A 19,067-nucleotide genomic window follows, 5' to 3' on the forward strand; every position below is an offset into this window, starting at 1 on the left:
TGGCTGATCATTTTATATTGAACATGAAATTTAAGTTTTTCCAAATGCCACATCACTGACTTGAAACAATTGTTAAGCCATTGAAGATAAGGCTATTAACTTGCATACTTTTTCTGGGTAGATTATTTGCCAAGTAGTGGAGCACATGAAGGAGAACCAAGATGCCTGCCCTTGAAAGAAACCTTTGAAAGAGCAGTTACTATATTTCTGTGGCAGGTTCCCTTTAAATACATCTTAAGGCCTTTAAAAGGATTTATAGTAATGCAGGAGATTTGGGCTATCTTTTCTTAAATGTCAGTTCTTTTCCTAATGCTTCAGTCAATCCCATTTCCCAAGTCAGTGACCTTCTACATCCTTTATCCACTTAGATAACATACGTATACATTGTCACTGAAAGGCTTCATAATTTTCTTAGCTTTCAGGCAGACCTCTAGGCCAGTAGACATTGTGAAATTACTATGTGAGGTTTAGGTGTAGACATGACTTGTCTCCATTTAAGCTAAAGGGCCTTTGCTTTGGCTGTACTGTTCTACTTGGCAGTACAACAAAATGAGTCTGCAGGAAAGCCTATTGTTTGTATGCAGCCCAGCAGGCCATGGCATTTGTAGCTGCTGGCCCTGCAGTTTAAATATTTAGCATACTAAAAGGTAACCATCCTAATTCTGTACACAACAGGCAATTCATACGCTGTGGGTTGCAGGCTTATACCTTCATGTGATTGCTTACTGGCAAACTTAAGGACATGTAGCCCTACCCTCCTATACCCTGAATCCTCCGTTCCTTCTAGAGTCTAAAGATGGACTTCTCCTTCCCAAGTTTTATCATTTTCTTTCTTCGGATTCTTTAATCAACCCTGTCCTGCATCGGTCATAAATCTGGATCTGGGCAAATCTTGGTAGCCCTACCTGGACCCCACACTTTAAGGGCTGCTTGTAATTTTGCTTCTGGCACTGGATCTTCTAGGGCAGTGTTTCCCAACTCCAGTCCTCAAGGCACACCAACAGGTTATGTTTTCAGGCTTTCCATTATTTTGCACAGGTGATTTGATCAGTTTCACTGCCTTAGTAATTACCACAGCCGTTTCATCTGAGGGAAATCCTGAAAACATGAGCTGCTGGTGTGCCTTGAGGACTGGAGTTGGGAAACACTGTTTTAGGGCACTCACCTTGGCACCTGGTGTAACACATTAAGTTGGCCACAGGATCTTTTACCAGTCAGGGGTTTTAGTCCAAAGATTTTCATGGCTATTCCCACTGGCAGACAGTCTGGACTTGCTTTGTAGACGGTGCAGCTTTGTAGACGGTGCAGCTTTGTAGACGGTGCAGCTTTGTAGACGGTGCAGCTTTGTAGACGGTGCAGCTTTGTAGACGGTGCAGCTTTGTAGACGGTGCAGCTTTGTAGACGGTGCAGCTTTGTAGACGGTGCAGCTTTGTAGACGGTGCAGCTTTGTAGACGGTGCAGCTTTGTAGACGGTGCAGCTTTGTAGACGGTGCAGCTTTGTAGACGGTGCAGCTTTGTAGACGGTGCAGCTTTGTAGACGGTGCAGCTTTGTAGACAAGTAAGTCAGGGTATCTGACTGCTACTGTGTAAAATGAGGCTATGTTTGGAATATGTTCACTTTACAAAGTAATCTTTCTCAAAGCTGGAATATGTGCTCTGTTAAAAGGCCTGCACAACTACTATTGGTTTCTCTGAGCTGCCATTGCCTGGATAAAGGGGAAATGGGACCTTCCAGATGTCTTAAATCTGATACACCCAGAAATGGGTAATTTATGATGTTCTGATCCTAGCCTCCAGATTCAGCATGCTGTGTTTTCAGAACCATGGACCCTCTAGCTTTTAACTTGGATGCATTGATAATCCCTTGGTCTCAGTTCAAGCTAATTTACACCTTTCCTTGAGAGCAAACCCTTCATCTGCTCAAGAAAATAGAGCAAGGGAGGAAAATGTTGATTCTAAATGCAGGAATCTGGCCCAGAAAAACCTGGTACACAGACTATACTCTATCAATTTACCCCTGGCTTCTATACATGGACCTCCATTCCATCCTGCTTCTCAATCTCTGGCTTTAACAGCATGCCTGTTGAAACCGAGGTGTTAAAAAGGAATTTGAGTCTGTTGCCTTGCTGAAAGATATAATATTTTGCCTGGTATACACAAGGACTTAAGTCTCAGATTACTCTGTCCCTCGCATTCAGGTCTTAACCAGAACTTTTGCCTTAAAAAAATGTCTTACCCAGCTCTCTCTTGACCCGGGCCAGTTCTTCGTGTCCCTGGCACCTGAAGAAATCTCTCTGCATTGTATAGATGTTGTCTGAACCATTAGCTTATACGTCCAGGCTACTGAATCAAACCGATTTCCTTTTTGTACTGTGCTAAAAATTAACTTAAGTAGTGAAACCGTGTACACCAAGGAGTGTGATACTAGTCCAGATAGGACATTACACATATATGTGAAGCACAAACAAAAACCATTCAATTGTCCCAGTGAATGCTGTGGCTATAACGTGCAGCACACCCTCTATGGAGAGGAAAAAACAATTGCTGGTAGACTTGAGGTTGCTCTGTGGAATTACCCTTCTGTGTTTCTGGTAACTTTCACATGCACAGATGTCAGATCCTCTTTGCAGCACAGCTCATAATAGACAGAGAAAAAATGACTCATGGTGCAATACTGCTGGACCAAGAATACAACAGACTACAGCTTGTAACAATTGCAAACTCACGAATCCCCAGGACTAAGTCACGTGTCTAGTGACGTTGCGCGTGGGGGTGAAGCCGATTGATGGATCCTATGTCCGTATGAGACCATCAACCTGAGCGGCTTTTAGGAGTGATATTGGTGTCCTTTTTTTCCTGGGGATTCGTGAGTTTGCAATTGTTACCAGCTGTAGTCTGTTGTATTCCTGGTCCAGCAGTATTGCACCATGAGTCTTTGTTTGTTTTCTCTGTCTATTATGAGCTGTGCTGCATAGAGGATCTGACATCTGTGCATGTGAAAGTTACCTGAATCACAGAAGGTTAATTCCACAGAGCAACCTCAAGTCTTTACCAGCAATTGTTTTTTCCTCTCCATACAGGGTGTGCTGCACCTTAAAGCCACAGCATTCACTGGGACAATTTAATTGGATGGTTTTTGTTTGTGCTTCACATATATGTGTAATGTCCTATGTGGACTAGTATTGCACTCCTTGCTGTACACGGTTTCACTAAAGTTAATTTTTAGCGCAGATTATTCATATATATATTCACTTTTTAGGTTTGATTCACCTTTATTATATGCAGCAAATTAGTTATTTTTGTGGTGTCCTATATTTTAACTATTTAAGTAGCGCTTTAGTACTATTTTTTCCTTTTTTGTACTGTTCTCTGGACCTCACAAGGACACCCTACTTCAAAGTCCAATGTCATATGCACATGTTTGAACCAATGCAGGAAAACTTTGCATTTCCAAGCACATATCAAGTGAATATTGGTTATGTCAGCGAAAGAGTAGGCCAACATCCCATAATATGCAAGAAAAAGGTACCCCATTTCCAAGCACATAAAACCTTATACTTCTGTGGCCAGTTGTAATTGCTACCCATTCTCTTATGCTGGACATAAGAGCCTCTGTCTGCTTTAGAGCCAATGCTTTTATGTATGCGCATAAGATGTATTCAGCTAATTAAAAGCCTAAACGTTCTGCTACATGAAAGCATGCACATGGAGTATGAGTATAGCCGGCACCCACTTCCGGAGCGAATGCTATATTTTATTTTAATCCAGGATAAATTACAATATAATCCCGTGCTTTTCTGCCCTATATGGGCCTTAATTATGAGACATGCACACCAATGCTTTTGTGCATCAGCATTAACACTTGTATGACGTGTTCTGAGTTCATAACTTCTGCGTTTTAGGAATAGATCATACGCTCGTGAATGTTTAAGCCAATGCACGAAAGCATTTTTGTATGAGTACATGTGTGTACAGCTATTCTCCCAGTTGTGTAACAAGGCTGGAATTTTAAACTGGGTGTATTTAAGAGTCTAAATGCCCATGTGCGTGAGGCCATATGTACCAATGCTTTCAGGCAACAGTGTAAACACTTGCATGTGCGGGATGTATTGCCTGAATAGAGGACTTCTGCATTCAGGTAATGCATTATTCATGCATATATTTAAGCCGATGCACAAAAACATCATTGTATTTTGGAGTACATGTGTAAGTCCCTGCGGCTCCCTGGGCACAGATAAGACAATTTTATGCTAGGCATATTTTTAAGCCTCTACATGTCGGTGTACATGAAACCTAACCGTTGCAGTTTGAAAGTTATAGAAAAGGAGAATTAAAGTATAAAAAATTAAATTTTGTTTTTTCTCAATTTTCTATGTAGGCAATTTAGAAATTCGGAACGAGGCTTGTAAGCCATTTGAAGTAATGTATTCTGCCTCTTGTGAAGTGAACAGAAATGGTCTTCATTTAGAGGAAACGGCTACAAATGGAATGGACTTGTTAGTACAGGACGAACTTGGATACCAAATGTTTGATGTATCGGGTGAGTTGGTGGCTTTTTTTCTAAGGCTAATGTCGAACCTGAGAATTTTAACTTCCCCAGAAAGCAGCATCTACACTATCTCCCAAAAGTGAGTACACCCTCACATTTTTTGTAAATATTTTATTATATATTTTTTTGCAACACTGACGAAATGACACTTTGCTACAATGTAAAGTAGTGAGTGTACAGCTTGAATAACGGTGTAAAATTGCTGCCCCCTCAAAATAACTCAACAGCCATTAATGTCTAAGCCACTGGCAACAAAAGTGAGTACACCCCAAAGTGAATATGTCCAAATGGGGCCCAAAGTATCAGTTTTGCGTGGCCACCATTATTTTCCAGCACTGCCTTAATACTCTTAAACATGAAGTTCACCAGAGCTTCACAGGTTGCCACTGGAGTCCTCTTCTACTCCATGATATCAAGGAGCTGGTGGATGTTAAAGACCTTGTGCTCCTCCACCTACCGTTTCAGGGTGCTCCACAAATGCTCAATAGGGTTTAGGTCTGGAGACATGTGTGGCCAGTCCATCTTTACCCTCAGCTTCTTTAGCAAGGCAATGGTTGTCGTGGAGGTGTTTGGGGTCGTCAAACGCACCTATATCATGTTTATGAACTGGCAATCAAGTAGCTGCCTTGCAAACCTGTACAAAGGCAGAGGGATGAAAAGCCCAGGAATAAGTTGGACTCCATTTAATTAAGGTTGTATTTTTTTCCCTAAATAGCTTCCTTTCTCAAGTAGTCTTCCAGGACGGCACAATGAGATGACTCTCTCCACCTGACAGGAAACACAATCCAACGAGAGGTTAAAAACCCAGCCCCTCCCCGTGCTCCTCAGTTTTTTGATTGTTTCCCCACAGCGAAATCTTTTTTATTTTTATTTTTTTACTTTAGACCTGAAGGCCTGGGGCTGGAGGTCTCCCCCTGGGAGCAGAGTCGTAAGCTGAGGAAGCCTCTGGGCTCAGCAGGACAAGGTGGTTCTTCCTGAGGGTTGTCCATATGCACACCCAGGGGGGACGTCCAAAGAAACCCCCCTGAGCATTGGAGGACCCTAGGTTAGGTTACCCTAGAACTCCAGGGGCCAGTCTTTCCTCTTGTAATGGAAAATTGCCCTCTGAAAGAAAGAGGAAAGCACATCTTTTCAGCCGACGACATGGAGGCCCTCCTCGGCGCGGTTTGCGCCTCTGAGATTTGGCAGCTGGCGGAACAGGTGTCTGCACAGGATAGAATGTACCAAGGCTTGGTGAGGCCCCAATCCAGAGCCATTCCAGTACACCAGTCACTCAAGGATATCATCCTTTGGGAATGGAGGGAACCCGAGAGGAAGCTTCTAAGGTATAAAACTTGGAAGAGTCGGTGCCCCTTTATAGAGGAGGACGAGAATAAATTCTTTACGATACCTAGATTGGTTGCCTCCTAGGCACAGGTGTCCAAACTGTCTGACCTCTCTTGAGGATACGGTAACCTAAAGGATTTGATGGATCGGCGTGCCGAGACTACCTTGCGTAGGGCTTGGGAGGCCAATGCAGCAGCAATGAGCCCTGCGTTGGCTTCAGCATGCATAGCTAGAAATGCGGATGCTTGGATTTCCAGGTTGATGGACCGTGTTTCTAAGTCCAAGGAGATACTAGACTCGCTACAGGTCATAGGTAGCACAGTGGCTTATCTAGCAGACGCTGCGGTAGATACCATGCAAACCACCGCAAAGACAGGAGCTCTCGTGAACTCGAGGGCTCCCTCCTTTTTTGGCACGGGCCTCGATCAGGCCCTGACTAGATCTACTGAAAAGGGTAAAAAAAAATCCCACCAAACCTAAACGGGATAAAACATTTTTTCGAGGCGCCCAGGGTAGAAACCACTTTTCAGAGAAAAAGCCGGCCGGTAATAGGAGTTGGGAAAGACCAACAAGAAAGGGAATATCCTCTTCTCCAACCAAAAATCCAACGATAAAGACTCTTAAGTGACAGAGTTAGGGGAAGACTTTCCCATTTTCTCTCCAGGTGGGAAAGTATAACTCCAAGCCCCCCATATCCTCTGGATTACAAGGGAGGGCTACAAGCTGGAGTTCCTAAATTTTCCTCCCCCAAAGTTCCTTCTGACACATTTGCCCAGAGAACCCCTCAAAGCGACAGGTCTTCTACGGAATGTCAGAGCTTGCACAGCAGGGTGTCATAGTTCCAGTGCCTGCGGAGCAACAGGGTCTGGGAGTTTTCTCCCATATCTTTGTGGTTCCAAAGCCGTCAGGGAAATTCCGGCTTATAATCAACCTGAAGTCCCTGAATACTTTTCTCCACCACAAGAAGTTTCGTATGAAGATGGTATACACCCTCAGGAAGCTCCTTCTGAGGGAAGTGTTTATGATAACGATCGACTTAAGGGACGCCTATCTACACGTCCCGATCTTCCCAGGGCACCAGAAATTTCTCAGGTTTGTGATCGCCTCTGCCCAAGGAATTCAACATTGGCAGTTTACTGCCCTCCCCTTTGGACTGGCTTCCAGTCCAAGGGTTTTCACAAAGATCCTGGCGGAGGTGGTCGCTTTCCTGCACCTACAGGGGATAGCATTAGTCCTGTATCTCGACGATCTGCTGCTTTACAACTGGAGTCGAGATCTTCTTCTCGCAGACCTTGCCAAGGTCATAAGTACCTTGGAATCCCTGGGGTGGATTATCGACGGGGAAAAGTCCTCGCTAATGCCGGAACAAAGGAAGGTTGACTTAGGATTCCTGGTGGATTCCTTAGAGAGGGAAATTATTTTACCCCTGGACAAGGTCCAGGGTCTCATGACAGCTGTCAGATCTGCGTTGGAGAAAGAGGAATCCTCTTTCAGGGACATCATGAGGCTACTGGGTCTAATGACCTCTTGTATACCAGCGGTACCGTGGGCTCCACTCCAGGCACCTCCAACATTTCCTCCTTGCCTCTTGGAACGGAAATGGAGAGACACTAGACAGGGTCTCCATCCCAGATGTAGTAAGGGACTCTCTGAGGTGGTGGCTTCTTCCTCAGAAGTTACAGGAGGGTCTTTTGTGGAGTCAAACTGACCCCATCAGGATAACTACAGACGCAAGTGCCTGGGGGTGGGAGGCTCACTTAGACAAGCTTCAAGCCCAGGGTTCCTGGAACCAGCTTCAGAGGGGCGCTTCTTCAAACTTCCGAGAATTATTGGTGGTCGGAGAAGCCCTAAGGGCGTTCAAGGAGAGAATTCGGGGCCAGGAGGTCCAAATTCTGTCCCACAACTCGACCACGGTAGTTTTCCGGAATCATCAGGGAGGCACCAGATCTTGCGCCCTTCTGACCTTGTCTCTAGAGATCCTGAGCTGGGCAGAACTGCGGATCTCCTTTCATGACAGTCCACATAAGGGGAATTCACAATTTAGAAGCAGACTACTTGAGTCTCCAACCAATTCTCCAAGGAGAATGGGAGTTGAACCCAGAGGTGTTAAACCTGGTGTGTCAGCAGTTCGGCAGGCCGGAGATAGATCTCTTCGCCCGCAAGGGAAACAGAAAAGTGAAAAGACCTCACTGTATACGCTTAACCCTTTCGCGCCGAGCGTACGAGCCGTCCTCGACTTTCGGGGGTTATACCGGGATGATGCCTGCAGCTGCAGGCATTATCCCCGTACCGTTGTTTAGAGCCGGCGATTGGCTATCCAGACAAAACAGATGCGGCTAAAAGCCGCTCGGTTGTTATGCTAGAGTAGTGGGAGGGGACATCCCCCCGCCTCTCGCCGCTCTGACCGGGACTCCTGTCCCTCCGGGAGACCCGATCCTCGATCCTGCGCCTCCAGTGTCCAGGCGCAGACTGAAACAAAGCCCTAAACGGCTTTGATTCAGTCTCCGCAATGTAAACACGGAAGCGACGTCAAGACGTCACTTTTGGCTTTCTCAGCGCCAATGGCACCGGATTTAAAAAAGTACACAGTATTCAAAATCGCCGTTCGGCGATCTAAATACTTTGAAGTGCAAAGGAGGGATCGGGGGACTTTTAGACCCCCGATCCCTCCATAAAGAGTACCTGTCTCACCTATTGCTGTCACAAGGGATGTTTACATTCCTTGTGACAGCAATAAAAGTAATCAAAATGTAAAAATAAACACAATTAAATATTCTAAAAATAAATAAAATAAGCATTTTTTTTTAAAGTGCCCCCCTCCCCGCGTGCTTGCGCAACAAAGAAAACGCATACGGAAGTCGTGCCCACATATAAAAACGGTGTTCAAATCACACATGTGAGGTATCGCCGCAATCGTCCGAGCGAGAGCAATAATTCTAGCACTAGACCTCTGTAACTCTAACCTGGTAACCGTAAAAAGTTTACAGCGTCGCCTATGGAGATTTTTAGGTACCGTAGTTTGTCGCCATTCCACGAGTGCATGCAATTATAAAATTGCATGCTTGGTATCTATTTACTCGGCGTAACATCTTTCACATTATGCAAAAAATTGGGCTAACTTTACTTTTTCATTTTTTTAAAAACACTGTCGCACAAATACCGTGTGACATAAAATATTGCAACAATCGCCATTTTATTCTCTAGATTCTCTGCTAATATATATATATATATATATATATATATATATATATATATATATATATATATATATATATATATATATATATATATATATATATATATATATATATATATATATATATATATATGTGTGTGTGTATATGTATGTTTGGGGGTTTTAAGTAATTTTCTAACAAAAAATACGGATTTTAACACCAAATGTCAGAAATGGGCTTAAACATGAAAGGGTTAATCTACACTTAATTCCATTGAACTTGGGTTTACAAGGTGTTTCTAACCTGACTAATGCATTGCTTTACTTTCTACAATGCTTTTGGAGGATAACCCTGCCGTTCTATGCTTAGGTTTAATTTTTTTACAGTATCAAAGACCTTCCTATAATACACTTGGTAATAAAACATTGCTCTGAGGCCTAAAGACAGCCTTTAAAAGTAATGGGTCCCTCCTTACAATGTGAATCTGCTTTTTTCCTTTTTAAAGAATTTTAAGTGGTTTATGCCCATTGTCAACATTGTAATCATACTTTTACAAGCTTACCACCAAACTGGATGATGTTCTCACCTTCAAGGATTTTGACACTCTACTTCAGTTGGCACGAACTTTAGTGACCGTTGCTGATATGATAACATTGTTGGTAGTGGTAGGCGAGAAGTGGAAATTTAGGTGCCACATCCAAATTATCATAGGAACGTTATGTGTTCTTTTGATGTACCGAGGAATTACACACAAATATCCAGATAAAATTATTTTTTGATTTTAAATCCACACCTAAATTTTTAAAAAAATATATATAATGCAATTTAAACACTCATGGGTCCCCATGATCGGTGTCTGTTGCTAATGTTCTTTTTTTTGTTTATGAAACACTGCATATCCTTGCTCTGCTGATGGAGGGATCCACATTAGTGGGTTAAATGTCTTAAAGACTTTTATTCCTGCTGTGATGTCCTTCACGCCAGCTTTGGGACTGCATCATTCTCTACTGTTGCCTTTTCAGAGTCCTGCAGTTCTGGGTCCCACTCGCAGAATTGACCCTTGTCTCTTCTCTCCTTCAGTAGTGCAGTGTGTCACTGACACCTCATCTCCAATCTAAATAGAGCCTTTGACACAGGCTCTTAACCATATGATCAGCGCATTGATTATTCGTGCAAGCCTACCTAGGATTCCAACACGTGCCATCTATCGGTGCCTATCATTGAAGGAGGAAACGTATTTACAAAATATTTTAACAACTTTTTTTTTTAGCAAAAAAGTGATCAAATACCAAAGGCTATTTGTATGGAAAAATATATTTTGTTTGGATACAGTGTTGCATGACCATGCAATTGTCATTCAAAATGCGACAGCCCTGAAAGCTGAAAATTGTCCTGGGCAAGAAGGTTGTGAAAGTGCCCTGTGTTGAAGTAATTAAAATATCAAACCTGTTATACTTGCCTGCTCTGTGCAGTGGTTTTGCACAGGGCGGCCTAGATTCTCGGGTACCTCTTCGCTGCTCATGGCCCCTCCCTCCTGTCCAGTGCCCCCACAGCAAGTCGCTTGCTATGAGGGCATCCAAGTCGAGTGGCAGCTCCGTGTCCCCATTCAGACACAACTGTGATTCGTCCCCACCCCTTGTCTCCCCTGATGGGCTCCCGCTGATGTCAGCCAATGGCGCCATTGTCTCAAATCAGGTGGAAGAGTCCTGGGTGGCCGCGGACTCCTGGACATCGCTTGATCAAGATGGGGCTCGGCTAAAGATTGGGGGGGTCTGCTGCACACAATGTTTTATCTTGATGCATAGAATGCATTAAGATAAAACTACTACCTTTACAACCCCTTTTAAGTATCTTGGATATCTAAATATCCTTGTGAGCATTCAATAGTTTGGAGTTCCACCCGCCCCTTTAAAAATTAAGTACACAGCTACACATGCTGTAACTGCTGACTTTTTTTATCTTTAGGACATTTACCTGTCCTGGAGTTGAGCAATTTCTGCACCGCAGAACTTTGATATGTCGTCTGGCTTATAAACAGCCCATACTAAGGTATGAGCTGAAAGGTGACGTACGTGTCTGCCGGATCTTGCATCTGGTACTGATCAAAGATCAATGTTTTCAAGGATTCGCCTGTTAAACTTATATGCATTTTTATCTGCAAAACTATATGCATTTTTACACAAAGGTGAACATATGCTTTAAAATGAATGGAGCATGGGTAAATGAATGAAATGTTGTATTCTATTTATAGAATGCTTTTCATTGAAAGCTGTAGTTGAACGTTCAATGGGGGGGGGGGGGGGGGTGGATTGGATGGACCTGTTTGGCAATTTAAAAAATGCCTGCAAAAGGTCCAGTGACTCATGTTAACCACCAGACTATTGGCACTGCAGGAGTTTTGAGAGGCAGAGCATGAAATATGTTGACTCAGCAGCCACTAGCATGAGACTTTAATTTTTTATATTGTCTGTTTTTGCTGCCCTGCTGTAAGTTAACACTTGTGGCAGTAAAAGGGTTACAGGAGAAAGCATGGTCAGGAGCCTGCCAGTGTCAATGTTTATGCAAATATAAAATCTAACCATATAAAATATATTTAGTTTCCTTTTACTTTCTCTATAAAGGTGATGGCACTTCAACCGTTCCACAAGCTGTTTCTGCTGAGGACCTTAGAGAATGTTTAAAAAAACAACTTGAATTCTGCTTTTCAAGGTAGGCCTTTGTTTGTTTTTTGTACCATCCTCTCAACTCTTAATACGAATATTGTTAATGTTAAAGTCCTATTTTTTTATTTTTTTACCTTCATGCATGCTACAGAAAACGGGGAGAGTGTCAGAAATTACACTCAACCTGTAAGATATTACCTAGTGGCTAGATGCAGGGGATTATACTGATCAAGAATTTTTTTATATATTTTTTTTCAGAAATAAAATAAATTACAATAAATCACAATGCTTATCAATATGGACATAACCTAGTAAATGTCAGCATGAACTAAAGACTTACAGAGAGGGAGATAGAAAAGCTCCCCCTTCAGAAAACCTCCCCCCTTCAGATTTGAGAAGGAGAGAAAACAAATAAAATTAAAAATGAAAGATTATACATTGTAATAAAATGTGAGTATTAAAAGTTAAACAATTAAAAAAAAATTATATATTGATGTAAGAAAGAGAGGACTCCTTATGTAAGCTAACTCAATATAAATAAGGATACTTATAATCTCCTGGTGCCCCTATCGGGTTCAAACTGCACCTGGAGCGAAATCCTTTCGACATACTGAATTACACTCTGAACCAAAGCCTAGGTTGCTAAATAAATTCCCTTACAAAACATCACTAGGCTCCCCTAAAGAAGGGGAGAAAAATAAAAAGAAAGCAGGAAAAAGTCGGAGAAAAAAAAAAAGGGACAAAGAAGAGGGGGAGGAAAGGGGATAAGACAAGCTATATACCTAATTTACAGTGTTTGCGGAAATCGAATAGGCATCCTGAGTAAGAGAAATACCTATATATCTGGCCCAAGGTTCCCAGATCGTTTCAAATATCAAAACAGTATCATTCAAAATGCTAGCTAACTTTTCTTCAGTCATTATCCAAAAAATTATTATTTTTTGCTTCCGAGAAAGGGTTTCTGATTAAGAAATGTTATTGGCACAGTAGTCTTCTGGGTACCCGACAGGTTTTATTTGTTGCCTGGAGTTGCTCCTTTTAATATAGACATCAAAAAATGGGTGTGGCTAGTGCCCACCACTGTTAAAAATGTTAGTCCTGGATATGGCTTCAGTGTTTTAGTGTCTGTTCCATAATAAGCATATAGCAAATAAAAGCTAGAAAGTCAGCCTCTGCTGATGTTCGTTCAGGATTTTGAACTTACACCTGCATGAGGATGCCTTTTTTTTTTTTTTTTTTTTTGCGACTGATCGTTTCTATTGTCAAAACTTGAGTCAGACACATAAAACAAAAGGCAAATGTAAGCCAAAAAGCTTCCAATGCAAGCCTAAAACGCCAAGGCAGCTAGCATTTTCACAAGGAGTTGTTGGCAATGGTGGTTATCAAATTTCTTTTGATACAGTTCCTTTTAATTGTCATTTACAAAATGTTTGTGGTGTTATAGTGAATTTGTGTGTTTTCTTTCTCAGAGAGAATCTCTCGAAAGATTTATATCTAATGTCACAAATGGACAGTGACCAGTTTGTACCAATATGGACTATTGCAAACATGGAAGGAATTAAGAAGTTGACTGCTGATATGGACCTCATTGTTGACGTTCTCCGTTGTAAGTAAAATGTTAAGCCATTGATTTAATGTGCATCGATTGTTTACAAGAACCGGGTCACAAAATGAGCTAATGCATCTGTAAAAGTGTGTGATGACTTGAAATACGGTTTTATTTATTTTTTCAGTTTAAAGTGGACCTTGCACATATATTGCAGTGTCTATTAACTTATTGTACTTGTGAATGTGTAGAAAAGATTGAGGCTTTATACTGTAAAAAATAAACTCATCCTAAACCTCCTGCTTTCAGCTACTCCTGTGGTGCAAGTTGATGAGAAAGGAGAAAAAGTGAGACCAAATCACAAGCGATGTATTATCATTCTACGTGAAATCCCAGAAACCACTCCTGTAGAGGTATGATGGCTGACGCATGTTGAAATCTGTGCCTGATTTTTATAAAAAAACATTGTGAGCTCCAGCACTTTTGTTTTCTGCAGTTAGTATAGTTCATGAATCTCTTAATTGCTATATACTAGGTCTTTGGTCTGGGAATTGGTCAATATGGGGAAGCCAGGAATGTTTCAGTTCACCTATAAAAGAAGCAGTTTAGGAGTTGCCTAAAGACTATCCTTTTGAGAATTGTAGCTTAAATTTTTCTCCTTGTCTTGCAGGAAGTGAAAGCATTATTTGATAATGAAAATTGCCCCAAATTAATAAGTTGTGAGTTTGCTCACAATAACAACTGGTATGTTACATTCCAGTCTGATACTGATGCACAGCAGGTAAGTCCCCCCCTTTTTTTTGGGATTACTTAAGGTTTTAAAGGGGTCAAGACCATGCTAAAAATGTTGTTTTTCAGTGTGAATTTTAGCATATTTATGGCCACAAGTGAATATACTGTTATGCTCCATCTTTATAGTCCTTAACTTTTTCTAAGAATCTTTCTATTTAGATACCTGTAAGAGGAATATACGGCCTGCCGTTTTTTTCCCCCCCAAAGCTGCTTTAGCCATCTTTGGCTAAATAATTTGTCTCATGGGAGCAAGCATACAAGTCAGAAAATCGGTGAAGTCAGAGCTCTTTCTATTTTTTTATTTTTTCTGGTCTATGCTTCAGGAGTATTAAAACCATTAAATTGGCATTGCCAGTCAGCTAGCATTTTCAGGAGTGGTCTGGAATGGCAACCCCTGTGTTTCTAAGAATAGGTTTGCATGAAGGGTAAATTCACCCTAGGATTTTAATGTGTAAATGTTCATAACCTCCAACACTTTGTAGGTGTCTAGTATGTCAAGTCTGGAAAGGTTACAATAAATAAGCTCATGGCTGCCTCCTTGCGTTATTGTAAGTGGTCGGAGGATGTAGAGCCGCCCACTGACTTTTATAAGACTTGTGTGCCATTCCCTGATCTAGGTTCACACTAAGTGCTCGGTTCAGAGCTGTCTAAAACAAGTCTAAAAAGCTGGGTGCACAGCAAATCAAGCACAGTCTTCACTTTATCAGATACAAAGTTACAGCAGAGTCATTTGTCTTGTTGACCCTTGATGTCCCTAGACTTCATAAAGGGCTTGTTGGGGTTCCCCCTTGTGATAGTGGTAAAGTTGGTGTCAAATTGTCATACAGTAAAACCTTGGATTGTGAGCATAATTTGTTCCAGAAGCATGCTTGTAATCCAAAGCACTTGTATATCAAAGCCAATTTTCCCATAGGAAATGATGGAAACTTGGATTATTCGTTCAGCAACCATTTATTCATAGCAGCTCACATGGTTGATTAACCACTTGCCGCCCGCCAATGACAGATTGACGTCGGCAAAGTGGTTTCAATATCCTGAGTGGACATCATATGACGTCCTCAGGACATTGAGCCGCTGCGCGCCCCTCGTTGTTGCAGGGTGTCAATCTGACAACCCGCAACATCGATCTAGGTAAAGAGTCTCTCATGGAGACTCTTTACCACGTGATCAGCAGTGTCAATCAACGGCTGATCACGATGTAAACAGGAAAAGCCGGTAAACGCCTTTTCCTCACTCGAGTCTGTCAGACGCGAGTAGAGTCGAGTCGATCGGCTGCTCCTCTGACAGGGGGGGTTTGTGCTGATCATTAGCACATCCCCCCCCCCCCCCCCCCCCCCCCGAGGATGCCCACTGGACCACCAGGGATACACAAATAGATGCCAATCAGTGCCCACAATGGACATCACTAATTGGCGGGCATTGTTTGGCACTGATTGGCATCCATTAGTACAACACATACGTTGGTGCCGCCTGTCCGTGCCGCCTTATCAGTGCCCATCAGCGAAGGAGAAAATGTACTTATTTACAATGTTTTATAACAGAAACAAAACTTTTTTTTTTTTTCTAAATTTTCGGTCATTTTTTTTGCAGAAAATAAAAATCCCAGAGGTAATCAAATACCACCAAAAGAAAGCTCTATTTGTGGGTACAACATGACCAAAATTTAGTTTGGGTACAGTGCAGCACGACCGTGCAATTGTCATTTAAAGTGCAACAGCGCTGAAAGCTAAAAATTGGTCTGGGCGGGAAAATTTATAAGTGCCCTGTATGGAAGTGGTTAAGAGGCACATTTAAGTATGCAGGCATCCGGGGTAAAGCGATCCACATAGACTGTCCTCACCGCTTTCAGTCTGCAATTGTGACCAGGAAGACTACCCTGCAGTAGTAGAGCAATGTGAAAGCAAGGCTTTGAACCACTTGTGGAAGGGACAACATCAATGGTGGTAAAGAGGATGGTCTATGCAGCTTTACCCCAGATGCCTGCATACCTGGATGTGCCTTTTAACCGCTTGGGATCCGCGCTATGGACGAAAGACGTCCACAACGCGGCTCTCAAGTGCCGAGTGGACCTCTTTAGAAGTCCTATTGTCATTCCCTGTGTGCGCCGCTAGGGGCATGCAGCGGGGAAACAACGTGCCCGGCGCATCGCTCGGGAGCTGATGCGAGTGCCTGGCGGCCGTGATGTCCGCCAGACACCCGAAATCGTCTGTGACAGCAGGGACGTGGAGCTCTGTGTGTAAACACAGAGCTCCACTTGCTGTCGGGGAGAGAGGAGACCTATCTGTGTCCCTTTACATAAGGACACAGCATCGGTCACCTCCCCCAGTCAGTCCCCTCCCCCCACACAGTAAGAACACGAGGGAATACATTTAACCCCTTCCTCACCCCCTAGTGTTAACCTCTTCACTGCCAGTCACATTTGTACAGTAGTTAGTGCATTTTTATAGCACTGATCGCTGTATAAATGTGAATGGTCCCAAAATTGTGTCAAGTGTCCGATACGTCCGCTGCAATATCGCAGGCCTGACAAAAAAAACGCAGCCATTACTAGTAAAAATAAATAAATAAATCATAAATCTATCCCCTATTTTGTAGGCGCTATAGCTTTTGCGCAAACCAATCAATATTCGCTTATTGTGTTTTATTTCAAAATGTTCTCTTTTATGTTTATAGCGCAAAAAATAAAAATCGCAGAGGTGATCAAATACCACCAAAAGAAAGCTCTATTTGTGGGAAAAAAATTATAAAAATATAATTTGGGTACAGTGTTGTATAACCGCTCAATTGTCATTCAAAATGCCTCAGCACTGAAAGCTGAAAATTGGTCTGGGCGCGAAGGGGGTTTAAGTGCCCAGTAATGAAGTGGTTAATAATCAACCATGTGAGTTCTAAATGTTGTACCTTCATTAAATGTAACCATATTGCTACACTCAGAGGCTCTTTCTCATTTCATTTTTTTTTTTTAATTTCTTTATTTATAAACAGGGAAATTAGTCCACACGGACCAACGCGACAATACAGTCATAGTCATGAAAACATTGTGATATACATAAAAGGGATTCAAAGCAACTAGCATACAGTCCAACTCATAAAGATAAAAAAAAACATTGCCTTGCGTGCAGGGCTGTGGAGTCGGTAGATAAATGTTCCGACTCCTCAGTTTTATGTACCTCCGACTCCCCGACTCCGACTCCTCTGTATTAATATGCGAATGTATTTTATACATTCCTTGAGGGAAAGAAACGCAACCTACCACAGGACTACTGGCTGGGAAGCCAACAGTCTACTGTATTGCACAGTTTAAGCAAAAGACAAACACAATGAAAACAATCAAGTGGCTGGATAGTAGCAGCAGGCATAAACATCAGGAACAGGATCTTTACCAGTTCAAAAATACAAACCACATTATTTGGTTGTTTTAGAACAAAAACAAAGCTTATCTATAATGAACCAAAAACAAAATCTGTAAAACCTAGAAATGGTTTATATTAAAGCAAAGTTCCGGCCACAATTTCACTTTTTATATATAAATACCCCTGTAATACACAAGCTTAATGTATTCTAGTAAAGTTAGTCTGTAAACTAAGGTCCGTTTTGTTAGGTTGTTACAGCATTTAGACACTTTATAAAATAGAAATTGACTGGGCATCATGAAGCCAGACTGTATGACTTCCTGGATTTCAGCCTTGCAGATCAGGTTTCAGCACCTGTGCTGTCCAAGTCACATGATTCTTTGAGACTGGGGAGTGCACAGACTCCTGGAAAGTTACACCCACTACATTCCCAGGAGTCTGTGCGGTGTAGGCTAGGAAGCTTAAGCACCTAGGTGCAGGAAGTGGGAAGATTAACTATTCTGCCTAGCAACAACACTTTGAAGGCATCTAAAAAAAAAAAAAATTCTTAAAGGACTAATGATATATTTTTTAAACTACTGATGTAATGTTATATTTATGGGTGGAACTCCACTTTAATCTTGAAATGTAGTTATAGGCTTAGCAAATGCAAATCAATTCAATGTAGAGTTCTAAGGAAGAGAATTGCCTCTGCCAGATCCTCTTTCATAGAGGCTCTTAAGTCAGACTTTATTTTATTCATGCATTGGTCTTTATTCTTACAGTAGAGAAGTCATGAATTATAACTTTTTGTGAATTGGGACATTTAAACTTGCTTTTTTTTATTTTTTTATTCCAATCTAAATTTAGTAGGAGTCGGTGCATTGTTTGCCGACTCCGACTCCAGGTACCCAAAATTTCCTCCGACTCCACAGCCCTGCCTGCGTGTCTATGTGCACGTGCACCAATGGGCACGGCACGTTGGGTCATCCTCAACTGGGACACAACTGTGAACATCAAATTGTCAATACATCTGTGACTATTCTCCCTTTCCCATACGTGTATCCCACACAGTACACTTGATTCAGGTCTGGCCGCTATGGCTCTGCGGGACCAGTCCTCTGAATTTTTTTTAACTAACGTACTAAACAGCAGCAAAGAAGGTAGCTAGAGTTATAGAACAGTTAGAGCCGGTTCACACTGGGGCGACTTGGGATCTGACTTGAATTCGCCTCAAGTCGTCCCAAGTCGCGCTGTCGAGAAAATCAATGCAAGTGAATGGGAGCGGTGTTAATACACACTACTCGAGTCGCTCCGACTTCAAAAGAAGTTCCTGTACTACTTCAATCTGAATTGTAGGCGATTTGTACCCATTGATTTCAATGGAAGTCACCTCCAAGTCTGATCCCTGTCTTAACTGAAGCGACTTTCCAGGAAGATAACATACATTTCTCAGGCAAACCTCTCTCCCCTCCCTCCCCTAGAGCTGATTGTTGTTTAATTGGCCACTGGAAAGTCTCCTGTCCTGGAGACGACTTCAAGTAGTGTTGTAAATCGCCCCAGATCGCCCTGTGGTTCATGCTCAAGTCGTGTCGGAGTCGCCTCTGGAAGTTGTGTCGCCCTAGTGTGAACCGACTCTAAGGCTCTAGAGTCTAGAAAAAGTATAGGCAGATACAGAGGAGA

The 19,067-nt window shown here is 42.2% G+C and overlaps 1 protein-coding gene across 2 annotated transcripts in view; it reads left to right on the top strand.

Annotated features, from left to right (window-relative positions):
• Positions 1 to 19,067, top strand: part of LARP4 (La ribonucleoprotein 4) — an 80,726-nt gene that overhangs the window by 16,281 nt on the left and 45,378 nt on the right. For both annotated transcript variants that reach the window (XM_040340805.1, XM_040340804.1), the window contains exons 3-7: positions 4,379 to 4,540; positions 11,673 to 11,760; positions 13,184 to 13,320; positions 13,570 to 13,673; positions 13,931 to 14,041. In XM_040340805.1, the coding sequence (XP_040196739.1) occupies positions 4,423 to 4,540; positions 11,673 to 11,760; positions 13,184 to 13,320; positions 13,570 to 13,673; positions 13,931 to 14,041 (558 nt within the window). In that variant the 5' untranslated portion in view covers positions 4,379 to 4,422. The remainder of the gene's footprint in view (positions 1 to 4,378; positions 4,541 to 11,672; positions 11,761 to 13,183; positions 13,321 to 13,569; positions 13,674 to 13,930; positions 14,042 to 19,067) is intronic.

This window comes from Rana temporaria, chromosome 2, assembly GCF_905171775.1.
Source record: "Rana temporaria chromosome 2, aRanTem1.1, whole genome shotgun sequence".
Classification (NCBI taxonomy): Eukaryota; Metazoa; Chordata; class Amphibia; order Anura; family Ranidae; genus Rana; species Rana temporaria.